Genomic DNA, 14,330 nt, shown 5'->3' with positions numbered 1-14,330 from the left:
TGGGGAACCTGTTGCTTTTCTATGCATGGACAAAGCACAGGTTCATTTAACTCTATCCTGACAGGTTCACATTAACTGTCTGCAACTCATCAACATTAATAATAATAGACCCCACTACTTGGTAACTAAACCCACTGTTTGTATGAAGGAAAACTGATTTTCAAGTCAAGTCAGTACAATGATTTATTTTTAGACCATCTTACCTTAATGGAATTTGCTGACTTAGTTGAAAAATACTTGATGTGTTGACAAGAAGGTATTGGGCTTCATTGACTAAAGAAAGTGAGGGCAATGTTGTATCCAACAAACCTGAAGAAATACATTACTATTTAATATTGTACAGAATGGGCAAAACAAAAGACACATTGGCAATACAGCATATATTCTGTGGCACTTGGAGTAGGGTTAACAGAATAATAATATTATAGAATATATTAATATTCATTGTGCCTTTTCCATTTATGTTAATTTCAGGAACTGGTCAGTTACTTCTTTAATTCTATTTTCTTTTCTTTGCTAAGCTTTAACAGCCACAATACTGATACAGATCTACTGATACAGAAGCACAATGTTTGTACTATTTTAATGACTGTATTACGCCCATCACACACTCATATCTGTAGGTCCTCCTGAATTACTCAAGTTGGCCACTGTTGGGGGAAATGAACAATTTAAAACCTGTTTCAATTGCTATTTTTTCTACTGAAAAAAGCTGGCAGGGGCATATTCATTTTCACTTCCCACCCTTCTCCATTAACAAAAAACCTGTACAGTCAGCAGAGTCAATTTTACAGTCATATAGAGTGTCTGTATTGCTCAGCAGTCAGCATCCTTGAGGGAAATTGGATTGTATGACTGCAGCAAAGACACCACTTTCAACTCTGGGCAGCTTTAGCCTCCTTGAAAAATAGAGTTATAACTTAAGACTTTCAGAGAATGTACTGTGTAGAACAAATGCCCAGACTGGTAACCTTGCAGAGAAAGGAACAGTAAGCCACACACATGTCCACCAATATTACACAGGTAGAGGAGCTTGTAAGCGCAGTAAAACATATTGTGTGCACTGACCATTATTGTAACGTTGACTTTTAAGTGATTTTTAATATATCATTTCATTTTTTCATGCTCGCTGTACCATATATAAAGTTCAATATTTTTTAATATAAGTTTGCAATTAAGCATAATTGCTATATCATGTTTCTCCCAAGATGAGCTATGTGGTACAATACCAGTGCTTCATTACTAAGCAGGAAGTAGAACTTGCATAGATAAAAGTAAAATATGTTTGCCCCTATGTGCAAATATCATATTAATGACCCCATCAACAACAATATAATTTATGGGTACAATAATTGTAAAAAAAATATAGAGACTTGTATGTTGTCTGTACTTCAGCATGCCATAGCTGACTAGCCAGAAAGAAAATCTATTTTCCCATAATGCGATAAAAGCTTCCCATATTCTGCTCTGTGTAAACTTAGTGGGTAACTGCCATCATCTAGTAGAGGGGGCTTGACACATAATTCTAAGATCTCTGAAAATAAACTGTTCTTCAGTTGTCCTCCAGAAAAGAATGCTAATGTCAACCAAATTTAGTTTTTAAACAGATCATAATTTTACACAATATCCTCCATTTCCACTTGGTCATGGTTCTTCTTTAATCTACATTACAGATTTATAAAACAGCAGTTACATCTTCAGCTCAAGCTTAGAGATGTAATTTTGGCTACTTAAGTTGGAGCAGGAAACTCCTCAGGCCTGATTCACAAAATGTGATGTGAGGTGACGTTTCATTGCGAACATTCAATCTTGTGCAATAAAGTAATTTTTAAAATGTCCCTGAACACAATTGGACATTTGAAGTGAACTCAATTTGCGGTCATCAAACTTTAGTAAATCAGGCCCTCAGTTATAATCAGGTAGGAGCGCTATTTTTTAAGTTGAGTATTGAAAGAAAATATGAAACACTTATCAGTTTGTCATTTTAAATAAATAGACACAAACAATAAAAGTGTTGGTGTTTGTAACAGCTGCAGCATAGTACACATAATGTTTTACTTTTCATTCTAATGTTTTTATCCATGAAGCATGTGACGCTGACATACCTTTCTTCTTCGCACCTGAAAAGCGACTAAAGATGGATGACTGCCTTATCAAACGACATTTGCGTCCAAGAAAACTAGACAGCCAGTTTGCAGATTCATCCCCACAGTCATATGTATGAACTCTACAGAGAATAAAAATCAGTACAGCGTATTTTTAGTCAGCACATATTTTGATTTATTATTGCCGTGCTTACCTTAACCACTTGAGGCTCGGGGTGTTAAACTCCCTTGCTGTCCAGACAATTTTTCAGTATTCATCACTGCGGTATTTGACTGAAATTTATTCCGTCATGCAACGCTGTACTGAAATGAATTTTATACCACTTTTTGGGGACAGATAGAGCTTTCTTTTGGTGGTATTTAATCACCGCTGGGGTTTTTATTTTTTAAAATAATATCGAAAAAAACAGCAAAAATTTTGAAAAAACAAACAGTTTTCCCTACATTTTGTTATTTTGTTATAAAACATGTATTATTTGGTAAAATATAAAAGACGGGGGCACGTGGGTAAAAAAACATCTAACATGTCAAGCTTTAACCACTTCAAGACCAGGTGTTTAGACCCCCTTCCTGGCCAGGCCATTTTTCAGTATTCAGCGCTGCGGTACTTTGACTGACGTTTATTCCGTCATGCAGCGCTGTACTGAAATGAATTTTATACAATTTTGTGGGGACAGATAAAGCTTTCTTTTGGTGGTATTTAAACACCACTGGGGGTTTTATTTTTTACTATAATTAGGAAAAATTACAGAACATTTTGGAAAAAAAACAAGTTTTTTTTTTACATTATGTTAGGAAACCCAGTTTTTTGGTAAAATATAAAAGATCGGGTCACGTCGGGTAAATAGACACGAAACATATCAAGCTTTAAAATTGCGCACACCAGCGAAATCGCAGAAAACTACCTTACCCAAAATTGGCCATAGGCGACGCTTTAAAAGCTTTTACCACTCATCAGTTTAGTGTTATAAGTGATTGATGGCCCTAGACTTATTGCTCTCCCTCCGACGTTTGCGGCGATATGTAACATGTGCGGTGTAATGGGTGCAATCGTCTTTTTTGCACGTATGCGCCCTCGACGCATGTTTGCATGCGTGTATGTATGGGTGGGGACTTTACATTTTTTTTTGTTTTTTTATTCTTTTTTATGTGTAACTGCTCGTACCGGGCACAGCGGAGCCCGGGATCAGCGGGACAACTGTGTGGGCGACCGCAGAGGGGGGGGGAACACACCGATCGGCACACCATACACGCGGTCCGCCGGCTCTACAGCCGGCGGATCGCGTGTATGGTAACAGGCATCGTTGCCTGTTTTTAAATAATGGCCATCTCCCGCGCGCGTCTTTAGACGTCTGAGCGGACGTCTAAAGATCTAGAGACCTTTCGGCCGGCCGTTTTTTTTTTACTACGGCCGGCCCTGAGGTGGTTAAAATTGCGCGTACCGGCAGAATCGCAAAAAACTTCCATATCTAAAATTGGCCATAGGCAACGCTTTTAAAGCTTTTTACCGCTTATCAGTTTAGTGATTAACAGTGATTAATGGCCCTAGAATTATTGCTTGCACTCTGACATCCATGGTGATATGTAACATGTGTGGCATAATCATTGTTTTCGCATGTAGGTGCGCGCAACGCGTATTTAAATTTATATGTGCATGCAGGCAGGTGCGGGGAACTTAAAATCTATTTTTGTGTTTTTTATTTTTTGTTATAGGTGGCTAATTTTTTTCAGCTTTTTTTTTTTACGCTCAACTTTATTGCCATCACATAGGGGGATAACAATCCCCCTATGTGATAACAAATATACAATTACAGGTCCTCATTATGGAGACATCAGGGTCCACTTCATGGAGGCATAAGGGGTCTCCCAAAGAATCTATAGTGGCCAGAGAAATGACAGCTAAAGGGGAAGTGATGTAATACACATGTGATACACATCACTTCCGCCTTTAGAGATCAGAGGAGAGATCAGCAAGTAGGAGAATGCGAATCTCTCCTCCATTTACAGTGTGAGCAGCTGCTGTGCTGGTCCGGGGCCCGCAGGGGGGGCAGCGGAGCCTGGGATGGTCACGGCAGTGGGGGGCGCGTACATTTTGTTAACATACAAGCGATCGGACAGCTGTAGAGCTGCTCGAACACTTGTATGGAACAGCCGGTAACAGCTGTATACATCTTCTGTGGGAATCTGCTGGTGTGTGTGCTAGGGGTTGCACACAAGCAGAAAAAAAAATACGTAAAGTAATGTCCACCCACTGATAGGAGGTTGCCGTCCGTCTGTAAATTTATAACAGGCGGACGGCAAGTAGTAAATTAACTTTCAACGTGACTCTGAGTCATATTTTTATGTGTTTGTTCTTCCAGATTTATATTGTATTAAATGTGCAGACTTGTAGAGTAGCCAATAGAGAGGGTGGATTAGCCACTATGATTTCTCTCCCTTTCTTCCTAAGGTAGATCTGAACCCAATCGCTAAAATCTTATATATACTTTAACATGTTGATGTCATTTCAAAAGTTATTTTCAATCTTTTTAAGCCTGCAACTTTCATTAAAATAATACCTTCTGATCCTGCTTTGAAGGTCCTTGGTTAGCCACTCCCTTTTATGAGGTGACAAAGTCTACCATTTGTTCTCCTGTGTTGTCACCCTGTCATGTGCATTCCATATGGAGGCTATGTGAAGCAAGCTTAGCAATGTCTGTGTTATTTATCCTGTCACTATGGTAGACAAATGGTATCACTATAAAGTTTGCTTTTTTGTTAATTTAAGTAAAAAAAAAAGTGCTTGCATGAACACTATGCAAAACTATGAGGTGAATTTATCAAGGCTGGAGCAGACAGAATTTGGAGCGGTTTCCCAGAGTAACCAATCAGCTTATCTCTTTTTTCCAGTTAAGTTTTGAAAAATACAAGCTGATTGGTGGTTATGGGCAACTGCTCCAGGTCCTATCTGCTCCAGTTTTGATAAACTCCCTTGTATGTGTATTGTGGCCCATCCAGAAGGTCTCCCAGCTGCTGTACAGTTCAGGACCTGGGATTCTCTATGACCTCTTGGGTTCAGCTCTTCTGAATGCATAGCCTAGGCCTTTCCCACCTCCCTCTTAATACAGTAAACTTCCCATTATCTGGCATTAAAGCAACTGGCAATACGTCCTCGATTTTTTTTTTTTTGCCGGTGGCTTGATGCAAACTTTTTCTCTCAGTTCCGCTATTGTTAATTGCCATAGCCAATATCAGGCTGGCTATTGCACCTGTCCACTAAGCAGAGGAGTGGACCTGAGAGAGGAATTTCTCTCTCAGGTCTGCTCCTCTGCTCAGTGGGCAGGGTTTCAATAGCCAGGCTGCAATTGGCTATTTCAAATTGCAATAGCCAATAGCCTATTGCACCCACCCACTGAGCAGAGGAACAGACCAGAACCTACCAATCCCCCTGGGGTGCCGGATATATGGATGGGAGTTTACTTTATTTCATTCTGCTGCTATATTTGCATAAGAGACAAAGACCATCACTGCAAAAAACAGTTTGGCCTCCCTTATTCCCATCCTGTGTTCTACCCTGTCTTTTGTGACAGCTGCAGTTTTTAAAACAAATAACACGGGACTTATAAAAAGCAAACAAGAGGAATAATTAGGGACGAATGGAACCACCCTATTACATGCAGCATTGCTGGCAAACAATATATGGAGTTTTCAAAGCAAACGACCTGTTAGGAAATAAATTACATCACTTCACTCAGAATGTAGCCTCTATCACTTCACACTAATGCACAGACTCAACAAGGTGATACATGGATACTGCAAAAAGTAACACAGATTTGCAAGAACGTGAACATACACAATTTTTAATTTGAAATTACAGACTGTTTGCATTAAAATAAAAATATAGCAACACTATTGGGATTGAGTTAGGCATCAGGAAATGAGACAGTGACTCCTATGTAAATGCAACTTGTAAACTGAGATAACCTCACTTAGCAAACCGAGATAACCTCACTTACTAATGTTACAAAAGTTTGAATTTCTCTTTAACTGAAATGCCTTGCTCTTTTCCCTTGATTTTCCCTTTTTAAATGGTTTTAACTTTTTTTTAACATTCGTATGTAAACTTTTAATATTCTTTTGTTTGTTTCCATTTTTGTAGTGTTGCACTTTTTAAGTACAGAAACACTAGTTGTTTTAAAACTTACACTGATCAAACTATAATTTTTTTTTATTTTTTCAATTCTTGACAAAGGGGACCTACATTAACTACTGCTTAATATTTTCTACAGTGCATGCAGAAGTTTTGAAAGATTTCCTCTAGTGTCCCCAGGATTTTCTGATAGCTGGTGATCAGTTATGACAGACTCGGGCTTATTTAAAAAAAAAATGTATTTTTTACTTTAGTGTTTTAATATTTTTTCATATATATTTACACTTCACAGATCACTTACCTATCACCACAGACTTTGCTTTGGCATATTTGAACAGTCATTTTGTTTTCATCATTTAAGGGCACTTCTATCGGTGACATTCCTATACACAGAAAACAAACACACAAACAAAAAATCTAGTTTGCATGATATAAATAAACTAAAAAAAAGAAATTAACTACTTTCCTTGGTTCACTTTAAAAATATAGATTGCAGTCCAGAAGGTGGCGCCAAAAGCTCAATTCATATAGCATAAATGGCTGAAGTATAAAGCAGCACCATTTGTATCCATCTGTATGATTTGCAGCAGCAGAGAAGGACAAACAAAAATGGAACAAACAAAATCTTTTGTGATTATTAATTGGTTGAATGGTGTTAGGCAAACTGCTGAGCATTTCAATGCACTACAAATAACACTTTCAAACACAAATGTCCACAATTATCAAATGTGCATAATGATTATTTTTGAGGAAACCTAATACAAAGCGGCTTTTGCTACACTGAAAAAAAAAAATTTAGATATTAATGCTTGGACAAAAATGTTCATACATTGTTAACAATGTTTCCATTTGATGAGTAAAGTTGCACTATGTCACACAGTAGCAGATGGCAATGCAACTTGACTTTATGGTTAGGCCTTGTAAATGCTAGTTTGAAAAGCTGTACATACAGCAACATTTTACAAAGCTTTTTAGCAAGTTTCAAGCATCTTTCTTGAAGCATTTAAAAAAGAACTCTATGCATATTAAGAATTAACCTTTGCAGTGGGACTACCCCCGCACAGCAAAGGGTCTAAAATACAAAAGATCCTTGTGCCCGCCTGGCTGCTAGACCAGTCGCTGCGGTCTTTTCTACATGGGCTCTCAATGTCTTCACGTCCATTCACTTTCATTAGACATGAGGACACAGGGATATTCAACAGCTGGAGCAGAGGGGAGAGAGTACTGGTCACTGTTGTGGGAGTATATCTTTTGTATTTTAGTCCCTAGACCAAAACGAGTAGCCCCACTGCAAGGGTTAACTTTGTACATGCCTGGAGTTCTTCTTTAACCCTTTACCTGCCACCAACGTAAGGCTTACGGAGGAACACAACTGTTTCCAGCTGGCCACGTCAGCCAGCCTTGCATCTGTGGAGTGGCAAGCCACTGGTGACAGCTATTAACCAAAAAACTGGGCACCCCCCCCCCCCTCTGCCGCCCAGGCATCTGCAGCTTCTTCTGCCCTCTCCATTATTCTCCCCGGATCCCTGCTGCTCCCCCCTGCCTGTATGGGTTCAGGCAGCGGGGATCCAAAGAGAAAATGACAGCAGAAGGCAGTGGGGAGTGCGGGTCGAGGTAGAGAGCGCTGTTATACGTTGTGCAGAGAGGAGCTGCAGCCGAGGGTGGAGGGAGAGAAGAGACACTGTCATCCTGTCAGTTTTACGATGGCAGCGTCTTGGTGCATGGTCGAGAGGAGGATCAGTAAATATCTGTGATATTTACCGATACTCTCTGTGAAGGACAAACACTGGAGTGATCACTCGGAGTACAGAGGCTTCTCCCCATTCAGAAACTGGTTGATAGTAAATGTTTTACTGTTTACTGTTTACTGTTTTTGTGAAGACTCTGTACTGAGAGCTTTCCATTAATTGAGTGCTGAGGCTGTAGAAAAATGTATTTTTCTATTTCAAAAGGGAAATGTCAGGGGTCTGTTTAGACCCCTGATATTTCCCTGAAGCCCCCCCAACAGTAAAAAAATAAAATAAAATAATAATAAAAAATAAAATATAAATAAATAAAACACAACCCCCCTCCCTCCCCAGACATATATTATACACGTGCAATAGTGTGCACCAAATGGGGTGTATGCCATGCACATGTGTTGCAGTGCGTTGTTAGAACGCATCGCTGTGCTCGATTTTTCTTTTTTTCTGTTCAAAATAACATTAATTTAACTGTGGCAGTGCATGGCAAGGCATTGTGACGCATTGCCATGTGCTGATACGTTGTGTTGTGGTTAAATGTGATTAAATGTATGCCTGTATCATTCTATCACAACACACATACCAGCACAGCGCACAAACAATTTTTAACATAAGTCGCTTATTTACAGTTTTGCTTTCCTTCTTTTTTTTACCATTTCACAAAAAGGCACAATTAAAAATGTACACATATTTGTTATTTATTAACTCAATACAGTTTAAGCTTTATCTTTTAGATTTAGTCAGAAAAGTATTTGTTTGTGCACTGATACTGATTTTAGTGTGCTTTTCTAAATTTCATTGTGTATTTTTATCAGTTTAATATTGATTTGACAAACATTTGCACAATTATCGCAGAACCTACAAAATTAGTAGCACCATCTTTTTATTCTACCTGTGCTTCAGAAAATATATGGTTTGGGGGGGTATTTTGCAAACGCTAGCAACGCAGCAGCAGAGTATCAAAACAATGGGACAATTTGCAAAAATGGTGTGGCCAGCTGAGGGTAAAATCGTTCCCGAGGGCTTGGCAGCAAAAGGGTAAAAGCACGCTTCATTTCAATTTGGGTATATTAACACTTCATCTTAGTGAAAGTGCTGGCTTTCACTTTTAACAAGCTAGGTTCCAAGAAGGCTTAAGAAAAGCTTTACTGATACAGCTATATCGGCTGCCATTACTGACCTTTCAAAAAAGTCTAGTTGCCTAGATGTCACTGGCTTTAGCACTTGCAGAGAAGCATGTAAATTAGAAAAGCCAGAGCTCCTCACCTGCATACTTGCAGAAAATCAGTGACACAGAAAAAACTGAAGCCATTCTACCACAATGATAACCAAGGAACTAGTATTTATACTAGCCCGGTCAACAAATGCAGACTTCATACTTCCTCAGAACAGTTTTCCTTTCAAGTAGTCCTGAAGTTTACTGGAACCATGATTAAGTTGCAAGGAGCTTGTTTAAAGTGATCTTGTGTTCAGCGCCGGATTAAGAGCATCACGGGCCTGGTGCTGAGGATTTTGGTGGGCCTTTTTATGGAAATGGCGATGGTCACTGGGGCCCTCTTCCTCTTGTCTGGGCTGTGATTTCTAGTCTGTCTACAGCTTGGAGTCAGTGGTGAAGTGCTAGGGCCAGGTTGCAGCAGTAACCCTGGTAGATCTGCCACTGACTCCAAGCTGTGGAGAGTCTAGAAATCTTAGCAATACATTATGCAGCAATGCATAATACGCCAACTATAGAGGACTACAAATCCCAATAGTACATTACACAGAAATTCAGAATATCACCAGCTATAGAGGACTACAAATCCCAGCAAAAAATTATACAGCAATGCAGAATATTACCACTAACTAGATGACTACAAATGCCAGTGATGGATTACAGAGCAATGCAGAATACCACCAGCTATAGAGGACTATGAATCCCAGCAATAAATTATACAGCAATGCAGAATATTACCACTAACTAGAGGACTACAAATGACAGTAATGCATTACAGAGCAATGCAGAATACCATCAGCTATAGAGGACTACGAATCCCAGCAATGCATTTTAAAGCACTGCAGAATAATACCATCAGCTATAGAGGACTACAAATTCCAGCAATACATTATAAAGCACTGCAGAATAAAACCATCAGCTATAGAGGACTACAAATCCCAGCAATACATTGTAAAGCACTGCAGAATAAAACCATCAGCTATTGAGGACTACAAATCCCAGTAATACTTTACACAGCAATGCAGAATAATATGAAGCTACATACTCTGTGTAGTTTCGGTTTCGCGGCCTGATGTCTCCAGGGTCTCAGGAAAGCTGTGTGGGGTTTAGGGGGGCTGCACAGGCTCTCCGGAGGCTGTTCAGGTTCTTAGGTGGCCAGCACAGATCTATGAGGGCCAGTGCGGGCTCTCAGGCAGTCCATGCAGGCTGCAAGAGGTCAGTGCGGGCTCCAGGTGGGTCAGCGCGGGCTCCAGGAGGTCAATGAGGGCTCCAGGTGGTCGGTGTGGGCTCTGGGGGGTCAGTGTGGGCTCCAGGGGATCAGTGCGGGCTCCAGAGGGTCAGTGTGGGTTCCTGCGATTCTGGTCAGGTCTGCTTGGCTCGGCTGGGCCTATTTGCAGGGGGGGGCCTAGAGCTCCACCCACCCCTATGTTAATTTGGCCCTGCCCAGAAGAATCACACACACCACATATTATGCTCTGGTGCTTATTAAATATTATTGCTTACAGAGAAAAAAAACCACCACTCCATTTAAGTCAGTACTATTTTTGTTTTAGAATCGGTAAAATGAGCAATTAAACAGCTGCTAAAAAAGCAGCAAAAATGCCAGGCTTTTATCACACAGCACTCTAACTTGTGGCAGAAAAAGGCTCCAAATTACAAATGGTCTTTTTCCAGGTTGCTTCATGCTTTAGAAAATGTGTGGCATTTCCCAAAGGTACAGAATGTTAGGAGGCATTTGGTGTTTAAGGGAACCATATACTTCACTGTGGCATACACCATGTTTATCAGCATGATGTTAAATGTGAAGTTTAATAAAGGAAGAAAATAATAAGAAAAAGGTCAGACAAGGCTGGGAAACTTTATTCCTTAATCATCTTTCTATTTTTAAAATAAAACCCATTACTAAAAAATACCCCATGTGAGCCTCTGAATAAATATTCTTATGTGGATTAATTAGCAGAAAATAAAACACACAAAATAATAACAAAGCTCAGTAACACCTACATCATTTTACTTAATTTGGTTTAGACCTTACTAATGATCCATCAGAACTGACAGAGCTCCGGCCGGAGCCGACTGGAGCAGCTCTACGGTATGCATCCGTCGGAGATGCAGACCATGTAGCTGCTCCTGCAAGTCGGGCACAAACACTTAGTGGGTTATTCACAAAGCTGCCGAAGCCAAGTGAATAACCCAGCCGAAGTGAAATAAGCTGAACAACGTTTGGCTATTCACTCTGGCTCAGTACATCGACTGAAATCAGCCATATATCGGCTTCACTTCGGTCAGCCGAACATGCTCTGCATGTTTGGCTGAGCCGAATTGCATAAGGACATCTGGATCAGCTGAGCTAAAGCTCCAGCAGCTTACTCGCTGCTGTTCGCCCCTATTCATATAGAAGAGGTGGTCAACAAATATATTCATATATTCAAACGGCATTCGGCTTGGCTATACTGCTCGGTACCTTTGGGGTACCGAGCAGAATAGAAAATCAATGAAAATAGTCGTTAAAAAAAGTTTACAAATTTTTAAACATGTAAATAAATAGTAAAATTTAAAAAAATAAAAACATTTAAAAGGAAAAAAAACAATTAACAGCTAACAGTGACATCTAGCTCAACCCAACTGTTTCCTATTGGCCGACACCTGCTAGAGCATTCTAGCAGGTCCCGGCCAATGAACAAAAACTGGGCGGAGCCAGACATGATGTCACAGCCAGCTCCACCCAGCTGTTGTTTAATGACAGTTTAGAATCCCCAGGTTATTTGGGGATACTGATCTGTCATTACAACTGGGCGGAGCCAGCCATGAGATCACCGCTGGCTCCGCCCAGCTGTCATTTGCAAGGCCAAAAGGCCGGTCTTCAGCAGGCTGTTTGCCTGGCTTTGGCTGACACTTTGGCTCAGTCGAGCTGAAGCATATGACTTCGGCCCAGCTGAGCTGCTCGGCCGCCTTCAGTTGCTGTAGGGCTATAGTGAATAGCCCATACAGCAGCCCTTCAGTTTGACTGAACCAAAGGGCTCCTGGCAGCTGAAGAGAGCTAAAGGATCAGCCAAAGCTACGGTTGGATCCTTCGGCTTCTTCGTGAATAACCCCCTTAGGCTTTACTTGCAATGTGCTGTATTTTGTTCAGGTGTGTTTGAGGTTTCTTTTTGCTTAAAAGGTTTGCACAACTTTTTGACTGCAGATTATGGGGGGGATTCATGAAAACTGTAGGCAGGCAGAATCTAGAGCAGTTGGTAATGGCAACCAATCAGTGTCTCTTTTCAGTTTGTTCAGTTATGCTTTGAAAATGTAAGATAGAAGCTGACTGGTTGCCATGGGCAACTGCTCGAGATTCTGTCTGCTCCAGTTTTTATGAATTTCCCCCCATGTCTTTTCCCTATGGGGGGAATTTATCAAAACTGGAGCAGACAAAATCTGGAGCAGCTGTGCATGGCAACCAATAAGCTTCTCTGTTTCATTTTCAAATCTTAGCTGAACAAACGAGAGCAGCTGATTGGCTGCCCTGGGCAACTGCTCCAGATTTTGTCTGCTCCAGTTTTGATAAATTCCCCCCTATTTCTTTTAAAATGGTGCATTAATTAATATTACGGTGAGTGTCTGTATTATGGATAAGTGTAAGTTAAAGTTTATCTCTAGGCAAAAACTTTGTATTTTTATTTTGGATAGCGTGGAGAAGGGTTAGACCGGGTTGTTGGGTTTTATTCCTGTTTGTGTCCTCATTGGGGAGATTGACAACTTTGTTAGTACTGGTGACCAGTGGCGTCACAAGGGAGGTGCGGGGGGTGCGGCCCGCACCCGGGTGACACCATTGGAGGGGGGCACCAAAATGACTTACAGTCATTTTGGTGTCACCCCCCTCTGAAAAGTCGGGCGCTCGGTCATGGACCGAACGCCCGACAGTATCAGGAGAGAGGAGTGGACCCGGCGGCATACCTCATCCCGCCGGGTGGCTGTCTCCTCCTCTCTCTGCCGGCGTCCATCACCAAGATGGCCGCCGGCAGTTATCAGAATACTGACGCGCGTGCGCGATGACATCATAGCGTACACGCGTGGTGACGTCTCGGAAGGGTGACACTCGGACACCGCTCCGGGTGTCACCCAGCCTCGGGACGCCCCTGCTGGTGACCATTGTCACTGAAACAGAAAGTGAGGGGAAATCTAAAATTGTAGAGTTGTCCCCAGAACCAAGGGGGATGGAAAATATTCTAATGGTGACACTCATCTTGGGGACAACAGAGAGGACAACTGCGACACCAGTAGAGGAATTCCCCTCATTTTGGAAGATTTCTGCTAACTCTGGCTTGGGAAGTGAAAGGAAATTTCCCCAATGCTACACAGACAGCAAAGGTTTTAACTCTTCCCTACTCTGCCTTAGTAGAAAAGGCTTTGGCTATCCATACACTTTAAAGCAGAACTGCAGTCTGCAGCAGCCTATATTTAATACTCCCCCTGCATGCTGTGCAGCTTTCTTTCCAAAACCTTTTTTTTTTCTTTAGAAGGCACCTGTACAAAACAGTAAGGGGGGACACATTTGCACACAGGTAAACATGTTTGCATATTTGTTTAGAGGAAAGGAGAGTTTTGCTATGTAAAGGAAACTTGTACTGAGGGAAATACAGAGCCTGTCATTGCTGACCTCTCCTTCTGGAAATGACCTTGCTGTCATGCTGATCCGATGCAGTACCTTCATACCTAATTACTGACCTTAACACCCCATTCACACTTGCGATATTGCAAATTGCACGTTTCTCACACGAATGTAATTTGCGCGATATTGTGCGTTTTCCGCACAAATTTTCGTATTGGGCTGAGTACAATCGCGCGACACCCGCGCCAAAAAAGGGTCCTGCGACAGCGACGAGCTACAGGTGACATGGAGCTGCAAATGGGAACAGCTCCATTGACATACATTGGACTTAGTACAAAGAGCAATATAGCGCAGAAATATGCACAATTTTGCAGCGTAAATCCGCATGATAAACCGTTCAGTGTGAACGGGGCCTTTAGGTGCATGAAGGGTAATGTCATTCCTGATATGAAATCATCTTACATTCATTAATTAAACAAACATATTTGTATTTTACTTACAATTTCCTTATTTTCTACTTCCTGCTCCATGTGGGCATAAGTGATAT

The 14,330-nt window shown here is 41.1% G+C and overlaps 1 protein-coding gene across 1 annotated transcript in view; it reads right to left on the bottom strand.

Moving 5' to 3' along the window:
• The window catches only part of MOCOS (molybdenum cofactor sulfurase), a 314,243-nt gene that overhangs the window by 20,227 nt on the left and 279,686 nt on the right, over positions 1-14,330 (bottom strand). The window contains exons 10-12 of the mRNA XM_018560663.1: positions 6,536-6,617; positions 2,106-2,227; positions 204-309 (exon numbers count right to left, since the gene is read on the bottom strand). Coding sequence (XP_018416165.1) covers positions 204-309; positions 2,106-2,227; positions 6,536-6,617 — 310 coding nt within the window. The remainder of the gene's footprint in view (positions 1-203; positions 310-2,105; positions 2,228-6,535; positions 6,618-14,330) is intronic.

Source organism: Nanorana parkeri, unplaced genomic scaffold, assembly GCF_000935625.1.
Source record: "Nanorana parkeri isolate BGI_ZX_2015 unplaced genomic scaffold, ASM93562v1 scaffold471, whole genome shotgun sequence".
NCBI classification, from domain to species: domain Eukaryota; kingdom Metazoa; phylum Chordata; class Amphibia; order Anura; family Dicroglossidae; genus Nanorana; species Nanorana parkeri.
Note: the sequence above shows the minus strand (reverse complement) of the source record. Positions and strands in the feature narration are given on the sequence as shown.